At 24.5% G+C, this 21899-nt stretch overlaps 1 protein-coding gene across 1 annotated transcript; it reads right to left on the bottom strand.

Annotated features, from left to right (window-relative positions):
- Nucleotides 1–1577: 1577 nt before the first annotated feature.
- On the bottom strand, nt 1578–18062 carry LOC145837867 (lysosomal protective protein-like). Its single transcript, XM_082945347.1, has 11 exons — nt 17948–18062; nt 17610–17721; nt 15556–15690; nt 12995–13162; nt 7798–7968; nt 6446–6604; nt 6095–6219; nt 3528–3603; nt 2844–2933; nt 1753–1854; nt 1578–1583 (listed from the first exon to the last, which is right to left on the bottom strand). Exons 1-11 carry the CDS (start codon nt 17995–17997, stop codon nt 1578–1580), a joined length of 1194 nt encoding a protein of 397 aa, XP_082801473.1. The 5' UTR covers nt 17998–18062.
- Between the last annotated feature and the right edge of the window lie 3837 nt (nt 18063–21899).

The raw sequence follows: 21899 nt of genomic DNA, 5'->3' as shown, positions 1-21899 counted from the left end.
AGGTATTTATATTTTTTTGAGTATATAAATTGGGTTTCAATAGCATTGGTCCAGTCTAGTTTGTAGAAAGTTGTAACATGTATTTTTTCTTTATACTTTGTTAGTGTATTAGTTAACAATTTCATAAAATGGTCTACATTTTATCTGTGTAAATAAACTTATTAATCTCTATATAAACGTGGTGTACGACTCAATAACCGAAAGGTTCCTTTGTATATCAGAGCACTTTTTTATCGTTCAATAAACAACATATATATACATATATTTTTTTTTGTCAATAAAAGTTAAATACTTAAATCATAAGCTAAAATTACAGATAACATTTAAAATTAGTAATAGGTAACTTTTTTGTGATCATTATGGTTTATAAATCAAAATTTTTACAGAGAAAACTTAGTTACTATTTTAAATGTTTTCTGTGCTTGTTTACATTATTATTTTGTTCGTTTAAACCAGGGTTTCCTAAATCTTTTTTCAAATGGCCGCCTTTAAAGAAATTAAAAAGGCCCCCTCCAACAAGACTACTCAAAAAACTACCATTTATAAACACATAAGACCTTTTTTTGTTTTTGCTCTTCATCTGCAACTGAAGAACATCTAGTGTAAATTTCTAAGTTTTATGACTGCCAAAAATTTTTAAATTGCCCCTCCCCCTTCAGACCCTTTACTACTTATTGTCCCCGACTTACTAAAATCGCCCCCAGCGGGTGATATGATACCGCCTACTTTTTTGGGAAACCCTGGTTTAAACTCTTATACTTATATATCTATTCAAATTTGTAATAACTGATAGTTTTAGTTTTAAGGATATATTTGTTTTATTCTTTTTATTTAGTTTAAGCATAGTTTTTTTTTGGATACAGCTTTATTAAACTATATATATTTTTATATTGCAGCTGTATATAGTTTTATTTTAAAAGTTTTAGCTTTATTATATTATTACATATTTTTAGATCAAAATAAGTTCATAGTAGAATCCAAACTCTTAAACATACTTTTTAAATTTAATTTTTCTTAAATTTAATTTTCAATCATATAAAATGTATAAAAGGTTAAATTATTTGGCAGAATTATTGATAAATTTTAGAATTTAAAAATTTCAGATAGAAACTTTACCTTCTAACGTAGAGTTCAATATGTATTTTATGTGTCTTTAATGTTTAATATTATTATATGAAATTTTTTTGATTTTTTTGTTTTGGAAAATATTTTACTTTTGTAAAGTTTAATAGTCTTTTTTTTCATAGAGTTTTTCGTTCTAGAGTTTTATTTTAACTGTTATGTTTTTTATTTCATGTTCTGGCTCATCATTAATTTTGACTGAGGTTGGATATGCAACTCAATGACCGAGAGATCTTTTTGTGTACTTAGGTCCTTGAGCCAAAAACTTTTGAGTAATTTTTCGTTTTTTTCGTTTGTTCAATTAACTATTATTAGTTAAAGTTTAAGTATCGAAATAAATTTAAATATTGTAATTTGTTTTAAATCAAACAATTCAAAGTTATCGACTTAAACAGCTTTAAGGAGATTTTTATTTATTACTTGTTTTTACAGTTTATTATTAACAAAACTATGTTTCATTCCTATATGACAAAATATTGTAAAAATAAATGATAGGTAATAAATTTTATAAAGTTATTTGACATGTTTCAAACTGTTATACAATCAACATATTGTTTTACTAATTTAAAGCAGGACTGTTTGTCCAAGTCTACCAATTTTTACTTTTTTATTTGCAACTTGACGACTAACTAGAATTGTCGCTAGCTTTAATCGTCCAAAATTCTCAGAAAATCCTCCAACTGTTTCAAGCTGTTTGTTACGTACCATCCAGACTTTTCGTTGTCTAGTTCTCTGAAAGCAGAATGTTTAGTATTTTCACAATTAAAATGTCTAATTGTTACTTTATTTAGTTAACAACTTGTCTAAGACTAATATGTTTTAGTTAAAAAAAGTTTTATTAGCCACAATAGCGGGGAAAGAGCTAGTAAATCTACATCAAAGTATGATACACTAGCTTAAAATACTGTATACAGTTTAACTTTTTAGCTTAGAAAGATTTTTATTTATTTCTTTTGGCATAAAACAAAATGTTAAAGTTTTTTTTATCATTTTTTCGAACTACGTAAGGTTAAACCTCTTTATAGAACGTAAGCTTTAGTTATCTCTAAGTGATTTAATAAAAAGTGTTTTTGTAATTTTACTAATACTAATTTTAAGTGTTTTTTGTTAAAGCAATAACTTAAGATAGTTCAATAGTTAAAACTTTATAATAGTAAAGAAAAATATAGTTGAGAAAGCTTAGAGAGAATTAAGTAAAGCATTATTTTAAAATAAAATCTTAAATTACTAAAAGTTATATCGTTCAGTATTATATTATTATACTAATACAGTATTTTATTGTTCTCTTTATCAATTATTAAGACCTTAAATTGTTGTCTTTTAAGATAAAAGTTTATAAAAATAAAGTATAGAAGCCAGCTACAGAAAAGAAAATGGAGTAAAATAAAATAAAACTTTTCTAGAAAATTTTTTTCGACTTTATTAACCTTTTCTTATATAAAAATCAAATTACAGCTTTTTAAATGAAAATTTTTAAAATTAACTACATTATCTCAGCCTCAATGCTTTCAGCCAAATCTATCAGCCAAATTTTAAGTATTTCATGCTGTAAATTATAATTGTGTAACATTTACATAATAATATGTGAAAAATAATAATTGAACTGTTGGTGTAATACTTGTTTTAATGAGCTAGGCCGCTTAATAAATTTAGAATTTTTTTAAGGCTGTTTTTCAAAGTTGTCTCCTTTATCTTTTTCTTACTAACATAAAAAAACAAACTTTTAATTTCAATTTTATAGCAAGGTCCTGCCCTTCGAAGAAGTTAAACTGCAAGTTTTTATCTCCGTGATACATAAGAATTGGCGTTTTCTAGATTTTTAAACATAAAATAAGTTATGTACTCTGGAAATATATATTTTTTAATGTTAGCTACATTTCAAAAATGTTTATGGTAATTTTTTAATAAAAAAATTCTTAAACTAATTTATTTTAAATATTTTGTAAAAGTATTTTGAACAAAACAATACTTTTATAGTTTTAAGATAGAGATAAGAAAAATTTTTACTCAAGGGGTCATTTTTAACCAAAAAAAGTTTTATCGTTTGCTGTACTTGTAAACCATTATTTTGCTTATTGCGTAAAGAAAGAAAACACGCTAAAAAATTAAAAATCTTTTTAAAAGTAAGATTTTAATAAACTAATCATTAACCAGGCACTATTTTATACTGAAATCATATCAAAAGCAAACTTAAAAAAATTTAATATAAAGAGCTTTTTTTAATTTTATTGTAAAAATTAGTTCCGAAATAAAAATATCGCAGGCATAGGTTTCTGCTTAGCAGGCCGGATCCGGCCCATGAACCGTACGCTGCCCACTATAATTCCAAAATCTTGTAGTTAAAATAAAAACTAATCATTAATGTTTTTTTTACAATAGAACTCAGATTTAACAATAATGCTAACATATTTCTTGAGTAATTCGTTCAAAATAGTACTTATTTCCTTCTTACTCTTTTCAAATTCTTTCGTCAAGTTATATCTATAAGACATATTGTTACAACTAGTATTTAACTATTGAGTTCAAAACAAACAAATAAGATACAGTAATCTATCCACAAGGAAGATTGACAATTAATAATTTATTACACTTGAGAAAAACAATTACTAAGTTTCACCGCAGTGCGGATTTTTAAATTGCAGATCTGTGGAAAATAATAATAGTAAAAATGACAAAAAATTTAAAATTGATGTGAACTTAGTTAGTAGTTGAAAAAAATAAAACTAAAAAAAGAATCATTTAGAATTATATTAATGTTAAAAAACCTTTAATTAAAAAATAATTAAATTATAATCTATAGACAAAAACTATTGAACCATGGTATATAGTGAGGTATTGATACCTTATGGATTTAAAAAACAAAACTTTATAAAGTTAGAAACTATAGAGTTGTTAATTAAGATTAAACACATTGTTCACATGGTTAATTTGTAATGCAATAATGTTTAAAATCTATGTTTTAAATTTAATATTTTAAATCTAATCCTCATTCTATCTTTTGCTTAACAAATATTTTTTACAAAAACCCATTTTATTCTATATCGTAATATAACTGAGTTACAAACGTGAACTTGGCTTGAATGGCTTTTTTTTGTAATTTTTTTTAACCAAACTTTAAAATCGAATATTTTCAATTTCTTAAATGCTAACTTGGAACTTTTTTTTTCATTCTAAAGAACGTTCTTTTGCTTTGCTTTTCACAAAATTTCCATCGAATTGGTTTTTTCTTTTGTAGTGAGGCTGGGGCCCCTTTAAGAACTTATCGTTTTTTAGCGTTTTTTTATTTAACAATTATTTTCTCTAAATTTTTTTTTTTTTTAACATATGCCTAAATAAATTTTTCAGAAAATCTCCAAATTTGCACGATTTTATTTTTTTTTGGTGCATGGTTTTATTGCAATTATATAGTATTTCGATAGTAATTTTTATGTTTAACGGATTTATATATTTAAGTTTTATGACGTTATTATATTTTCTTCCTAATTTATTATTAATTTTTGAATATATGACCTATACAAGTTTTACCTAAAATCTTAGCACTTTAGCAAGAAATCCCTCAAATTACGTAAGCAAAGTTCTAAGAATTTGGGTAAAACTTGTATGGGTCATATATTCAAAAATTAATAATAAGTTAGGAAAAAAATATAATAAGGTCAAAAATCTTAAACATATAATTCCGTTATAAATAAAAATTATTATCGAAATATTATATTTTTGCAATAAAACCATGCACCGAAAAAACGAAAATCGTGCAAATTTGGAATTTTACTGAAAAACTTATTTAGGCATATGTTATGAAAAAACAATTGCAAAAAAAATAAAGTCTTTAAACTCAGTTTAATAAAATGTTTAAAAAAAAAATCAGAGAAAATAGGTGTTAGGTAAAAAAACGCAAAAAAAACGATAACTTTTTTAAGGGGCCCACTACAAAAGTAAAACCTCTATTCGGTGGAAATTTTGTGAAAAGCAAAGCAGAAGAACGTTCTTTAGAATAAAAATAAAATTCTAAGTTAGCATTAAAGAAATTAAAAATAGTAAGTTTTAAAGTTTGGTTATAACAAAAATTACAAAAAAAAGCCATTCAAGCCAAGTTCTCGCTCGTAACTGAGTTAACAACAACAACAACAACAACATTAATGGTTTCAAATTTTTTTTAAGTTTACCCCCCGGTTTTATTTTGAACATTATAAATTAATCATAGGAACAATGTGTTTAACATTAATTTACAACTCTATAATTGCTAACTTTATAAAGTTTTGTTTTTTAAATCCATTAATTAAGAATACCTCACTATATACCATAATTCAATTGTTTTTGTTTATAGATTATATTTTAATAGTTTTTAAAATAAACGTTTTTTAACATTAATATAACTTTAAACATTTTTTTTTTACTTTTAATTTTGTGAACAAAAAACTTAATTAAAACCAATTTTAAGTTATTTGTCATTTTTACGACTGATATTGACTTATTTCTCAGATTATGAGCTATAAACTAAGAAAAATCACTTATATTTATTTTTGTTAAAATAAAGTTTTAAGTATTAATAATATTTAATCGTCAATAAAATCATTAGTTAACAACTTTTTATTTTGCTTAAAAAGATAAAGATCAAAATAAGTAGTTTTTTAACGTTTATTGAACTCGTAATATATTTTTCAATTTTTTCGAAGTAAAATTATTCCATGTAACAATTAAAACAGAAACTTTATACTAGTTTAAGAAAAATACTTTACTTTTCAAAGATCTAAAAGCGTTTATAATTTGTTAATAAAGTTTTTACTAAAATAAAATTTGCTTTTAAATTAAGAAAATTAGCTTGGTATGTTAATGAACATAAAAATAAGCCAATATATAGATAATATTTTTTTAATAGTTACGAGTGCTTGTGTTTTAAAAAAGTCTCTTTTGGTAACTACTTCTAATTTTAAAACAGACAAGTATGCTGTAATTTTGATTTGTTTTATCTTACTTGCAGGGTTGCCAGTTCTTGTTTTTGAAATTTCCATCACTAAAAACGTTTATGCTTTTTTGCACGTTATTGCTGTTTAGATAGTCTTTTAGTAAATGCTTTGCTATTCCGCAAGTCCCTACCTGCTGTTGTTTTATTAATTTATAATTAAGTTCCTCAACAAAAAAGTTTTGTAAAGACTTTTAAAACAACAACTAAAAACTTTATTACGCTATTTAAAGTTAATTAAGTTAGTATAGTTTTATGATATTTAGTTTTTGTTTCTTATTCTTATAAGTAGTGTAATATATTTTATAGTAATTCTAATCGTTACACAATACATTTAAATGAAACAAATAATCAGACACTTACGTCTTTATTTTCAATTTCTTCAGAAAAATCATCAAACATATTTTTCTCTTTTTTAATTGTACTATAGTTCCTATTTTTCTCATGTCTTTTCAACCAACATTTTTGACCTCTACTATTAATAAAACTCGCAAGACTGAATAAGTCATTAAATGTTTTGCGCTGTTAATTTATTGTTTGTTTTTGTAATAATAGATATTTTATTACTAATTTATAACATATTATATTTTGTTGAACGACAAAAAAAGACGCTCAAAACAGCTTATCTTAGGACTTAGTGCAAAAAGAACCTTTCAGTTATCGAGCACAACACGAATACCTTTTAACGTATTGTCCAGGAATAATAAATGTTGAAATTTAAACCTAAAAGACTTGAAATAAGAAGTTGCCAAAAAATTTATAACTTGAAAACAGCTAAGACCAGTTTTTAATACTAATATAAATTACTATGATATTATAAAAGGTTTCTAATTTTATTACTGAGAGCCTGTTTGAAAAAGGAAATCCTGAACTAGTTTAAATAAGTTTTCTACTTAAAAATGTTAGTATGAGTATATAAGTTAAGATGATGCACTATAACTAAACGAGATAGTGCAATTTTTTTTAATGTTTAATATTTTCTACAGAGCAGAAAAGTTTAAATAGCATCTTTTAGATTACTTTTTCCGAAAAACCAAACAAATTCTCTAACTTTTGTTGTGCATAGCTTTAAAAATAATATTGTTATGAAATTACTGTTAAAAGCAACTTATAGCTTAGATAAAGTTCTACACAATAAAGCTAATTATGAAAGAAATGAAAATAACTACCCCCTACTCTGTTAAACTTCTAAAATAAAAGGAAGCAATTTTTTTAAATGTTGTTTGCCGAAATAAATTTATTAACACCTAGAAAGTTTTATTTTTGTGCTGCTAAAGTTTAAAATGCTTAGGCACGATGTTATTGATTCGGCTTGAACCTATAATTAGTATTTGAAAAAGAACTTTCAAAAATTTGGATCTTACATTAAAAAGTAGTTAAGTTGAAAGAAAACAAACTTATTGAATGTACGTTGAATTTTGAAGAGTTGTATATCTATTTAAATAGTATAAACCATTCAAATTATCTTTTTGCTTAAATAAGATAAAGCATATATTTTAAATAAAACTTTAAAAATTACTCTTAAGTCTTTATAAGTTTAAAACATTGTAAAATACTTATTATTTAGTTTTAAAGAGTTTTTCTCTTTTTATATTAAATTTTAAGTAACTTAGAAATCAGTTTTTGATGTTTTTAAATGCTACAAATGTATTTTATAACTTTTTAACTATTTATTATACAAAAAAGCAACTTAGTATCATTTGTTCAAAACTAACAGCTTTTGAACATTTTTTACTATACTTTGTTAGTGGTAAAGCTTGTTTCATGCAGTTACGACTTAGCAGCTTGAAATTGTCCATACCTAAAAAACCATGATGATATGCAAATTCTAACGAGCTGTCTGAGATATGATTAGATTTCAGCAAAGGATTTTCCAAGATAATTCCCTTTAAAATATTAAACATTTGTATTTGTCAAACTTAGTACGAATAAAAAACATGATATTTGCTTTTTGTAACTACACTATCGAAGAAATAAGTAAGTTTAAAATAAGTGTAGATTAATAACTTAATAAATGTTCTTTTTTTATTTAAAATTGCATTACACTATACAATCAGTACGTACTTTATATCTCATATAACAGTTTATTTCGATGCAAAAGTAAGTGTTTTTTAATATTATAAGCTAAATAAAAATAAATGATTTATCCTTTAATATGTTTAAATGTAGCGTAATTGCGTATCTTATTTTATAGATTTTAAAAGAATGTAAAAATAATGAAATGTTTGTGACAAATTTGGAGATAGCTACTGCCGTTGTATATGCAATCAACAAGTTTTTAGAAATATAAAATGCGAATTTGAACAAATTATAAGATTATTAAAAAATAATAAATTGTCTTGCCGACATACAAAAAAATCTTCATTTAAAGAACAACAAATTTAAAGGTCATTTATTTGAGTTTTAGTAGCTTTTATTCAAAGACCGAGTAGTTATTTTTTGGAAAAAATTTCTGAATTTAGGATATCCTTAAGAGACCGACCCAGAATATTGTGGTTGTTTATATATCCGTTAAAAACTTATTTCAAAATATTAAAATGTTGTTATCTATCTATTGATTCTATTATGAAAAAAATCTAACTTTATACAAATTTGTGATAAGTCCTCATTTTATCAAAAAAACAATATTTTGTGACTAAAATAAAAAGAGAATGAATAAAAAAGAGATTTAGACTTTACAAGTAGTTTTTTAATAAGTCAACAAGGGATTTTTATCATTTCTAATTCACAATCATTTTAAAGTTTATTATATTAACCCGATAATATTAGACTCGATTATATCAAACTTAATCATATCAAACTCGACCATATCAAACTCGATTATATCAAACTCGATCATATTATAATAGTTTTTATAAGTATATAAGTCTATTTTTAAACGACACTAGCCCAAAAATTCTGTCTTGGTTATTTAAAGATAGTTCAACTTATATATTTCTTGTTATAAATTTTATGTGTAAAGACCTGTATAAAGTGTTTAAACAAAATGTATTTTACTTTTTTCAAACTTTTTGTTTACCATCAAAAAAAAACAACCTTCCAAAAACCACAGTGCACAGAACGTTTTGGGAACTAGACTTTATAGAGAATACTGAGCAAATCATTTACCTAGATTAAGTTCAATAAGTTAACTTATTGGTAAAGGGTATAAATTATTTTGATAGAAGTATAAAAAATATATTCATTAACTTATCGTTTTTTAGTATTTTTACAAATAATAAAAGCTTACGTTCATAAGCTTGATAAAAACGATGACTTGTTATTTATTATTAGTTAGTGGTTTTGTTTGGTTTTTATTACAAACTAGAACATTTTTAGTAAAATAAAGTATAATAAATTAAAAATTAAGTTGAATGATCAAAATTAATCAGTTTTGTCTTTAAGTTAACTATAAGATCAAAGATAAACAAATTATTTGTTACAAAGTTGCCAAAATGTATTGCATTAACTTTTTTTGTAATTTTCTCCTGAGCTTTTTTCAAACAAAGCCGTATTAAAAGAAACTCAATTTAAGTCTAGCTGTTTTTTAAATTCAACTTTTTTGTAGTTACTTCATCAAGTCTAGATGCTGCCTTAAATTTAAGAAATTATGTAAATTAAATTTACACTTATGCCAATCTCAAATTCTGGCGTCTATGAACTATATCAGCACAGTATTAAAAATTACGAAAAAAATTCTTTTAAACTGAAAACAAATTAGAAACGAGAAAATAATTTAAAGTTGTATCAAATTTTTTGTTGTTAATAAAAATGTTCATTCTTTTCTTAACTAATAACCTGTTATTTATGTTAATTGCATTGAACATAAAAATTAGTTGATTTTTTTTTCATATGTGCGAAAATATGTAAAGAATACTTATTAGTTTTTGATATTTAAAAATTAGTATTGTGATATTATTTAGTTTGTTAACGTTATTTTTAGTATAAATTATATGTAAGAAATTAAATTGAATCAGTCAAAATTATACAATATTGTATTATATTGAACTCTAAAATCAAAGAGTATTTAATTATTAGAAAGTTTCTAAAACAAGTTGTAATAAGTTTCTTATGTATCTTTCTTCTAGCTTTTTTTGAAAGTAAAGCCGTAATAAATGAAGCTTTAAAATATCTCTCAGATCTTATATTTCCACTTTTTTGTCTTTTGTTCGTCAAGTTTTGACGATAGCTAGACAACTAGTTTTAGATATTATGTTATTTAAAACCGCTATACTTACGCAATGCTCGAATTCTAGCATCTATAAGTTATATTTGTGTATAGTAATGTAAATTACAAAAAAACTAAAAACGAACAAAAAGCAAGCAAACAGTGTTGAATAGTATCTAATAAATTTTTCTAATATAAAAACATAATTTAATTTCTTAATTAAAAAACATTTGCATTATGAAATGTATCACGCATAATTTGTTGTCTTCAAAACTTAAAGCTTTCTCGAATCAACTGTTTTTAAATTTTAAAATAGCATAAGTTACTTTTTTAACAACTTAATTTTGTTTTTAGTTATGTAAAGGGTTGTCAAAACAACTGGAACTTGAAAATTTAGGAAAAAAAAACTGAAGTTTGAGAAATTTTTTAAAACCTTGAGTTTTAAACTTTTTTTACATGTATTGAAACTTAGATTAGATACACAAAATCTATTATATACAAAAAGCTGTTTGTGTTAACAAGAGTTTATATTAAAAAGCTTATTTAAAAAGTAGTCTAGGGTAGGGTAGCAGTAAAGTGTCTTTCAATATTTTTATACTATTTTAGACAGTTTTTTACCTTAAATTTAATTTTATACTAAAAATGAACAAAAAACTTGTAATTTTTAAAAACCTGAAAGATGTTCAAAAAAATCCTATAACACCCTGTATATACCTTAGCTTATTATATAAAAAACTATATATTACAGTTCATAGATAAAGCACTTTGTTAATGAGCAATAGTTGTGGACTATAATAGTTATTAGATTTTTAATTAAAACATAAAAAAATACTTATGATGGTTATTTTAGTACACCATTAATAAAATCGAAAATTTGTTAAAAACGTAGATAAAAAGTTTTGTATCTAGTAATGATACATGTTGGTGGTATATTTGAATTTAAATATTTAAACAAACTTTTTCTTATCGTAATCAGTTGGTAAACAAATTCAGAATCAGACACTTTTTTTAAGTATTTTTCTTTGTAGGCAGACATATATTTTCATATATTCTAATAAAACATCATTAAAATAAGCAGGAAAATATAAACGTTAAAAACATTTTTTCTTTATTACCAGAAAAACTAATAGTGTTAAAAAAACAAGTATATACTTGTTTTTTTTTGCATGGTTGACAGTGTACTGTAACTTTAAGTCCGCTAATTTTTTTTTAGGTTGGGTAACATAAACTTCGTTAGTTATAAAGCATTAAATAGCTTTTAATAAAAAGCTTTATAAAAATATTAAAAGTTTACTGTGTAGATATAGAATCTGTTTACTATATTATAAACATACTAAAATGTTTTAAAAATAGAAGTTGAGTTAATAAATACATTTATTTATTCAAATATTTATGTTTTATTTCAGTAATATAAATAAATCCGTAGTTAATAAAGATTAACGTAGTTAATGATTTTAAAATTGGTAGTATTGAAGTGTTAGAAAAATAAAGCAATATAGATTTTAAACTAGATGTCAAATTTAAAGAAAAGTTGAAATGTCATTCTAGTAATGTCATGTATGAGTGACTGAAATGAGGTGGTCAGTATAAAAACAAAAGTATAAATTTAATGCTAAGAAACGTCACAATTTTCAAAACAGCACAATTTTAAAAACAAAAAGCGCTACTTGTTTACACCCTGTAATTTTAATATTTATAATTTCAAAAACTAGCTATTAACCAGAAGAAATGTGTGAACATATATAAAATTTTAATAATACAGAAAATAGTTTAAAATGATCAAGTTTAATATGATGGAGTTTGATATGATCAATTTTGATAAGATTGAGATTAGTATGATCAAGCTAAATGTGATCGATGTAATATAATATGGTCGAGTTTAATATGTTCGAATTTAAAATGATCAATTATTATATGACCGAATTAAGAATGATCGAATGTAATAAAATCGAGTTTAATATGATCGAGTTTGATATGGTCGAGTTTGGTCGGATCCAGTTTAATAGGATCGAGTTTGATAAGATCAAGTTTAATTTGATCAGTTTAATATAATTGATTTTAGTATGATGGAGATTTATATAATCAATTCTGATATCAACAAGTTTAATATGAACTTGTTAATTATGATTAAGTTATAAAAGTAAAAGTTTAAAATTATCAAGTTTAAAATAATTGCGAGTTAGAAATGATAGACTCCCGTCGACAAGACGATACTAATCCTCTTCTTTTATTTAAACAACCTTCTTGGTTCATCGCATATATAAAATCTTTTTATATTGCTACTTTATCGTTTATCCTCATAAAGATTGCTTTGCATGAAACATATGAACCATTTTTGAATTTCAAAATATACTTTTGAATGTATAGACATTTCAAAAATATATACATATTTTAGTATTTTAAAAAGCATAAAAAATAAGAACTCTATGTCTTTGTAAAAGCTTAATTTTTTACAATTTATGAGATATTACTGAAAGTATACTTTCTAACACAATCAATGATTTTTATGAATATTGATTCAAAAAAATAGTATCCAAATGTTTCTTTATTTTAAGTTCAACAAGTTATATACTTAAAAAGTGTAGAACTGTTGTACTAAATTTTATTTTAAACTAAAATTATTTTTAGCCTAAAGAAATAAGAATTAATAAATAAACAGAAACAAAACTGTAATTAACTTTTATTTTATAAAACAATAGTTGTTTAACTTTTGCTTACTTCCAAATTTTAAACTAAATTTCTAGACAACTTAACCAAACTCATACTTTTAAATTTTTATGAAAAACGCTGTATTTTTCTTTTGCGATCTCTGTGGCAAGCAGACTGATAAAAATGCTACCAAATTGCTGACCAGCTAAAAACATTTTGTACTTTTTATATTTTGGATGAAGCCAGAGGAAGTATTCCAATGACTTGTGTAATTGAAGTACAGTCTGTTGAATTTTTTATCCCAAAATTTTTATTAAATTTCATAAATGTTTACTACAACAACACTCTGTGAAATCAATCAACTTTGTTAAAATTTGTTTCAATTACTTAACTTTTTGTAATTTTAATTAATTGGTGTTAACGTAATTAAGCTTTAAATCCTTTAGATCAAGAAAAAATATTTTGCAATCAATTTATTCTACTAGAAACGTTTTGTGCCAAATGTATTTAGTGTATCCTTACCAACTTAAATATTTATAATTATAAACAGGATGCAGTTATCTACAATTAAGCTATCTAAATTTAAAACTAAAAGTATATAATAACCACACAAAAAATCTATATCATTTACTAGCCTATTATGTTGAAAACTAAACAATGTTTGTTGTCTAAAGTAAGGGTCTTCACGGTTTGTAAAAAAATTATTTTGGGATGCTTGAAAATATTAGGATGTACGAAACTCATATATCAGTAAGTTATGAAATTTGCACTAACTTATTCTGTATTTTTAAAGTTTATAATGAATAGCAACAGGAAAATATATTTAAGGGGAGTTTTGAAATACAGCTAGAAGTTAGAGGAAAATTATAAATGGTTATTACAACTTTAAGGAGTTTTGAGCTTGGTGTAAACATATTTTTTAAATTCTAGTTTAGTATGCACATAGTTCAATCACCAGTGACACTGATCTCAAATATAATATATCAAACTAGTACTGTAAAGTAACTTTTGAAATTATTTTTATTATAGTTTGCTTTTAACTAAACAATAGAATGTTTTCAAGTTAAGTAGCTTTAAGGAGACGAGCTATATTTAATTTTCACTGATTATTACAAACAATATAATGTATAACTGTTGTAACAAATTATAAGAGATCATCAGTAATAATTGTAATAAGTTTTCATGTTGGTCTTATTAAGGGGTCGGCAGCCTTTCTTAAGTCACTGGCCAATTTTCTTGAAAAAAGTTGCTTGCGGGCCGCACTTTATAAAAAAAAGTCTACTGCGGGCCGCAGTTATTTCAAAATATTTTTAGTAATCAACATAAAATACTAATTAAAACAAAAAGTGTTCAAAATAAGCACTAGTAGAGCACTAGTGCTGGATAATTATTAAGTTAAGAGCCTAATTGTGAGCTTTTACCGCTAAAACTTTTCTTTTCACTGTTTTTAAAAAGTATGTGTCAAGTTAAAAAGTACCGTGCAAGCCGCATATATTGACTCTAAAGGGCCGCTTTTAGCCTGCGGGCCGCAGTTTGCCGACCCCTGGTCTATTTTTAAAGATTACAGTAGTAGAAAAATGTTTATAATTTTGTATTTTTAGAAACATTTTACAAAAGCTATAAATTTTAGAATTTGAATTGTTGAGCATTTCTTTTCAATCGGACAGTGAATTAAACTTTGCATGACAACTAGACAAAGCCATCACTGATCATACTAGCAAACGATAGCTTTGATGTAAAGCCTTATAAAGTGTTTGTAGTTTGATGACTGCTAGTTTTTGGGTTACGATTTATTGAAAACTTAAATAAAATGAAAACCGGATATCAGTATACATAGAGCTTGTGGTATGGTTAAGACTTTATGTATTAAAGTTAATCTAGACTTTTTTTTTTATTTTGGTTGAGGCTGTACAGTTTCCAATTATTTTAGCGATTACCAAACTTAGGCATATTTATATTAACATTTTTGAACAACTTTTTCGCGATGCATACATAATTGAAAAATTATAACAAAATGCATTTCATTATTTTCATTTGAGTACTATTGACCATTACTCATAAAATACTGTAAAATTAAAAAAACAACTTTGTAATTTAAATTGAAATGAAAGTGTGTTGTAGTGAAAACGTTTATAAGTTTATAAAACAAAATGACGTAATAATCGAGTAAAGTTAGAACTTGAAAATTAACTAACGTTCAAAGCTATTATTTGCTATCAAAAACTACTAGATTTAAAGTCATGCTAAAAAGAACCAGCGATAAAACTTACAATGATAAAATTAATAATTATTTATTTTTCAAAGTTAAAATTTATTATTGTTATTTTTATCGATAGTAGTTACTAGTATGATTTTAAACCTAGTAATTTTTAAGGTAAACAGTAATGTTTTTTAGCTTAAACATTTAGATTTTTGAGTTCTAACTTTACACTTGATTATTACTTCGCTTCATAATTTAAAAACATACAAACGTTTTTACTACAGTAAGCTTCTTATTCAATTTAATTTACTAAGTTTTTTTTTCAATTTTACAGTTTTTGATAAGTTTCGAACGTACTTAAATAAATAGTAATGAAATGTATGGTGTTGTACTTTTTGAATTAAAACTTTATTCATTATTAAAAAACTTGAAAACTTGTAGGCGGATTTAAATGTCTTTTATAGTATTAAAACTAACAGCGTTACCGCTTAAGTTTTCTAGTTCTTCTGTTTGAGAAAATCCTGTTTTTAGTGGAGAATCTATATACAACGTATTGGCAAATTTATTCCATGAAAATTCGTTTGTTGTCAGATTTCCACTAAGTTCACTAAACTGTATAAAATAAACTTCAGTTTTTAATGAAAATTTCAATTTTCTCTGCTTTTTATAAAAGATAAACAACTATATATATATGTATATTTTTTTTTAATTTTTTAATTTTAAAAGTTAAAAAATCTGAATCTCTAAACAAAAGAAACGAATTACAAACTGGCTACATACATTATCAAAAGCAATTTATCTAAAAACTCTGTTAATAATTTTGTCTAAAATCAACTATCTATTATTACGTAATACATAATTTTGTATAATTTTATTGCTGTACTTACAAGTTTACTTTTCATTGAATAAAACTTGGCTGAGGACGCGTATTAAACGCAGAAACAGCTGTACCAAGCAAAAGTTTATTTTGTGTATGTTATTTCTATTTTATATATATATATATATATACACAATTAAGTTATTTAACTTAATAAATTAAATTTTTCACACTGAGCCCACCTTGAGGGCCTTATTATTAAAAAGGTTTATTTAAAGATGCAAAACTCAAAGTACTCGAATTTCGTGACTATTCACTCATCAGCTTCAAAACAAGTTTAAAATAAAGCACAAAACAAAATCACTAATGAAAGTTAAAAAATTTTTGCATAAATAGATTATGACGTACATATATATATCTATATATATCAAAATATACTCCGAATAACGGCATTTGATCTATTTTTGAGAAATTTTTATTAAAGTATTTTGGATTTTATACAAACCGTTATTTGAAATTTATACTTATTTTAACTTAACTACTTGTAATATCTTTTAGGCAAGTTTTTGAATTCTTACTGTATTAACATTTTAGATTATTAGGTTCTTTATTTAATAATAAATATACAGGTCCTTTTCTAGCCGGGATACGGTAAAGCACTACAGTAAACGGACTAAGCATAGAAGATTTGGTATTTTTATCAATTCAAAGGCTAGATAAGAAAGAACTAAATAAATTTAATATTAATATTTTTTCCAAAATAAGTTTTGTCGAGACCTTTTGTGCTAAAGGAATACCCTTTACATTTACCTAAATTATTACTATAGTTAAACACCACTTGCAACTTAACAACAATATATTTTTTATTTACAATAATTTGTAAAACTTAAAGCATTTCGAATCTACTTGAATCCTTTTCAAAAGTTAAATTAAATTTAAAACAGTTTTAAATTTTTTTATAAGACTAAATTCTAAGTTAATTCTGACGTAGTCTTACAAAGTTAAGTTGTAAAAAGCATGTTAATAAAACAATAATTAATAATAGGAATTGACTTTTAAAGTTTTGAACAATAATCTGCTATTGTACTTGATTAAAAACAAACGAGGTCTTTTATTCAACACATATATTTCAACTAATTTTCATCAGTGTGATACAATTGTAACAAAATAAAGATAATTTTAAACTTATATAGCTCTATAATTACATCTGAAATTAGTTAATCAAGCAAAAAACATGACAGATAAGTAATAAAAGTTCTAGATAAACATAGATAAATATAACATGAGATCACTAATTAACTAAAGAAGGATAATGAATAGTCAAAATCTTTCTGCTTACACAACTTTAAGTTTATTTAAATGAACGTATATGACTCCAATTTTGACCAAGTTAAAGCTATTGTTTTAACTTCTTAATATTTTAAATTTCGTTTCATTATATCTTTTTCCACAAATTTAATATTTTTATTGCAATACTAATTGTCTTTGGATGATTTTTAATGTTTTCTCTTACACACTTTGGAATGTGCTATTTAATTCTGGTTTCAAGGTGCCTAGAGGTTTGACCAATATATTTATTTGAGCAACAGCATTCAAATGTGTAAACCACGCAACTTTTATGTTTGTTAGATAAAAATTATTTATCTTTATAAAAAAAAAGAGTAAATAATTATTAGACAACAGTTTTATATAATTATGTTAAGGTAAAACAAACATAATAAGGTCCATGTTCATTAAACAAAGCTTGAAGTGAAGAGCATCCTGGGCCTCCGTGTAACCAAATTATAAGTGACTTCTTTGACTTTGATTTTTCCATTTCATTCAACCTTTGTTGTTTTAAAATGATATTTTGTATGTTTTATACTTAACTGTTTGAAAAAAAAAACATTTCAAGTATAACTAGAATACAAACTAATAGAAAATGATATTTTGAGACAAAATAATTTTATAAAAAGGCAACCTAACTGCTGGCTAAAAATGAATACTATGTATTAGAAAATCATTCAGCTTATATATATAAATATAATTATAGTAATATAGCTGTTTACAAACCAATAGAACAAGTTATTTCCGTTTCCTGCTTTGAGGTATCCTGAATACATATCGAAACTATTTTGGTAAGGTTGACGTGGCAACGAAGCTATACGAAGAGGTCGAGGTCTTCTAATTGAAACAATTTTACCCGATGAGAAAAAAACAAAACCAATCAAGAAAATCAATATACTTTTCATGTTTTTTTTATTTTTATAAAACTAATCTAGAAATTTTTTATTAAATTACTTTCAGACTTAAAGCAAAACTGTATAAATTTAAAGTTTGACGTCATAATGAATGTATAAGGTTGTTTAAATTGTTTAGTACGTAATCTTAAAGATATGCTTGTTTTATAAAACATTTTATCAAAACTTATCTAGCTCATTTTTTAAAGCTTTATCAATAGAAATACTTTAAAATGCTTGACATTTTCATTAATGTTTTGAAACTTTTTGGGTTTATGCAACGAAAGAAAAGTTTGTTTAGTTTATAATTTTGATTGAGAAATAATAGTAAACATAAGTAAAAATAAGTTATAATATAACAATACTTCAAATTAATATTTTATAAAAAAGTAGAACATTACTAGAAAGTTTTTAACTATTTTTTTTTGTCTTTTGAAGTTGTTAAAAAAACTAAGTTATAAATTAAATAAACAATTTAAAAACGCCTTTTAAGATTTCTTTTTTTTAATTAGTTTGTTACAAACTAAGATTAAATTTATTCTTTTTTATGACCTTTTAAGTTTATTTAAACTATACATATATATAGTCTATTTAAAGACAAAAAAACGCTCAAAATATTTGGTCCTAGGACCTGGTGCACGAAAAAACCATTCGGTTATTGAGTCGCACACCACGGATACCTTTTTATGTCTTGTTCAAGACAAGCTAGTTTATATTTAGTGAACGAAAAAACAAATAATCGAAAGTCTGTAAACCTTAACATACTTTAAAGTATCAAAAACTTAACTTTTAAAATTTACAGACGTTTTTTAATTTAAATAGTTTAGTACTGATTTTAACTAAAACAATTAAACATAAATCACTCATTTTAAAAAAGTTTGTTAATTAATTTAATTTAGCGCAATTTACCTATTTTTGATTACATTGAGCTTTACTTCTTTTTTTTTCATATAATGATTTTAGACTACCAGCACTCAACAGTACTGAAATGAATATTTCATCGTTAGTTTTCCAGTCTGGAACTTTTACTTGCAGTAGAGCATTAAATATTTATAGTTTTTACATTGAAAAAATTTACTTTTATTTTTAACTTTTATTTTAAGACCAGTATTTTTAAAGTTACTAATTTTTAAAAAGCCACCACGATTGTCTTACTTGTCAAAAAAGATCTTTTTTTATTTTATAGCAGAACTTCTAGAAGTATAAAAAGGTGCACAACATTTGTCCTGGGCATGACGTTAAACTATTCTGGTGTATGACTCGATAACTGAAAGTTTTTTTTTTACACAAGGTCCTTGGACCAAACCTTTTGAGCGTATTTTTTGTCGTTCAATAAACAATACATTTTTACAACAGTATGCATAGATAGTGTTGTATAAGTCAAAATACTTATGAAACTAGTATATACTGTATTAAGTATTATTTTGAATCAGAGTTTAACAAAATTTATTTTTATAAACGCCCACTTGGAAGACGTTTAATAATTTATCGACCCTATTTATTAGATAGTCGTCCCTTTTCTAACTAATTACCCGGTTACTTTTTTGCTGCAATACTAATAAACGCCTCGTTTTAGAGGCGATAATTCTTACATTGCGAAATCTTGTTTTAAACTGTACTTCTTCGTCAGTTGAAAATGAGTAGAAACATTTTTCGAAAAATAATAACAATTAAATCATAGAATATTTTTTTTATTGTATTAAACATTTCGATTATCTAATGTACACCAAATATTTTGTTTGTCTATTGTCTACTCTTTTTAAAAAGTTTTATAAACAGTACAGTATAGCATAAATTTTTATGAACTTTCACCAAGTTTGGCTGTCCTTTACAAACATACCGTTGGACCAGTTAGTTTGCTGCAAGTAAAAGGTTATGTGAAAGTTACAAAATCGTTTTTTAAAATAATATAGAGAAGCGTAAACGTGACGTTTTTCTTATGAAACTATTTAAATCCTACTAATAATAATTTAATTAATAATATTTTGTTTAAATAAGTAAAGTTTAAAAAACTGTAGTTTTATCTTTCATATTTCTAAATAAATTAATACAGTTGTATTTAAAATGTTGTGTCATGAGATTAAAAGGTACCTAAGAACTAATTAAAAAACCAAAAGTATTAAATATAAATTAAAAACTGAAGTCGTGTTTGTAAAATTAGAACTTTAATAGTCATCACTGTTTTAGTCAACAAATTTTTAGTATGTTAAAACGTTTTTTTCAAAAAATATAACAGAATACATTTCAATTTTCTTAAATTCATTTTAGTACTTTCGTAGTAAGGCTCATCAGAAATAGTATCTTACTAAGGTAGAATTAATACAAATTGAAATAAAATCATACTGTAGTTTAAATTTTTAAAATATAAAATGACGTAATAATCGAATGTTAAAAATTAAGTAAGTACTTATGCTATATACATTTGGTATACTAATAAAACTCATTAGAATTAAAACAATCTAAAATAAACAAGCGATAAAAATTATAACTTTATGTACTTTAAAATAAAATTTTATAAGAAACTAATTACTTTTAAATTCCTTATATAAGGATTTAAAAAGTCTAGTTTGGTATACGGACTTTTTCTGCTTACATAAACTGGGCCTTAAAGATTGAATACATAAGGCTTCAAGAATATGGAGTTAAAAAGAGTTCTCCACTCTCACTAAGACTGAAAAATTCTCCTTTTTATAATTTTTAGCACGCTCAGGATTGTCCAAAAAATGTTGCCCAATCGCCGAGAAGTATTTTTTCGTTTGTTTGTCCGAACGGCTACCAAACCAGCTTTTCAAGACTTTCGGAACATGCTGATCGATTCTTACATGAAACCTTTGAGATATTTTTCCCACGTAGTCACTACCACAGTGACAACTAAATTTATAGATGATGTTACTTTTTTCATGGGTGCGAGAAACATCTTTGTAAATTCCACTTAGAGGTCGATCAGTATACAAAACTGTTCTTAAATGAACAGAGCTGAAAACCTGGTTTATTTACTCTGAAATTTTCTTAGAAAATCTCTCAAAAATATTTCCAAGGTAAAAAAGTTTTAAGTATGCTGGACACTTCTGAGGGCCAATAATTTTTAAAGCTGTTGAACTTCTAGCTCTTGTTATAATTTTCGAAACTAAGTTACCTGGATAACCAAGGAAAAGGAAAGTATTTTAAAGTGTTTTGAACTCGCCTTCAAGAAAGCAAGGAGTACAAAGTCTGGTGAAACGCTTCACCATACCCGTTGAAACTCCTAATTTCTGCTTGACTGGACCAATAGATGCCCACGGAACATATAATGCTTCTGAATTTAATTTACGATAGATGTTAGTTAAAGGTTCCCCCTCAACTGATCATTGGACACAAACATCTAAAAAGACTAATGAATTGTTGTGTTCTTCTTCTTTTGTAAAATTGAGGTTTTTGTGAAGATTATTTAGGTCATTAAAAAAAAAAAACAGTCTAGTTTTAATATTTAAAGCATTTTTATAATGCACATAAATTAAGCATTCAAAACAAAACATTGCATACGTGTTAGAATTATCTTCCGAACACTTTTTACCTAATTTAATTCTAACTTCAAAACTGACCAACAACACTGTATTAAAGTTAAAGTATAAAGTTGTACTAAGCAAATTAACAATACTATAAGCAAAGTTACGATAAGACAAAATAAACATTTTTTTTAGATAAAAAACAATCATTTAGTTAGTGTGGTAATTTTTTTTATTAAACATAATAAAAGTTGTATCCATTCAAATAGGTAGTAGTTATGTTGTACAACTTGTTAGTTA

Source organism: Thalia democratica, chromosome 1, assembly GCF_965202585.1.
Source record: "Thalia democratica chromosome 1, ktThaDemo2.hap1.1, whole genome shotgun sequence".
NCBI lineage: Eukaryota > Metazoa > Chordata > Thaliacea > Salpida > Salpidae > Thalia > Thalia democratica.
Note: the sequence above shows the minus strand (reverse complement) of the source record. Positions and strands in the feature narration are given on the sequence as shown.

Bases quoted from the DNA above. Each gene is read 5' to 3' on its own strand.
- LOC145837867 (XM_082945347.1), bottom strand. From the start codon at position 17,997: ATGTATTCAGGATACCTCAAAGCAGGAAACGGAAATAACTTGTTCTAT. The intron at 15,691-17,609 runs GTTTGTTTTACC...TATTTTATACAG, and splicing joins ATGAACATGGACCTTATTAT to TTTAGTGAACTTAGTGGAAA. The intron at 7,969-12,994 runs GTATGAGTTTGG...AATATTTTAAAG, and splicing joins TTTTTCATAAAAATTTAAAA to GGAATTATCTTGGAAAATCC.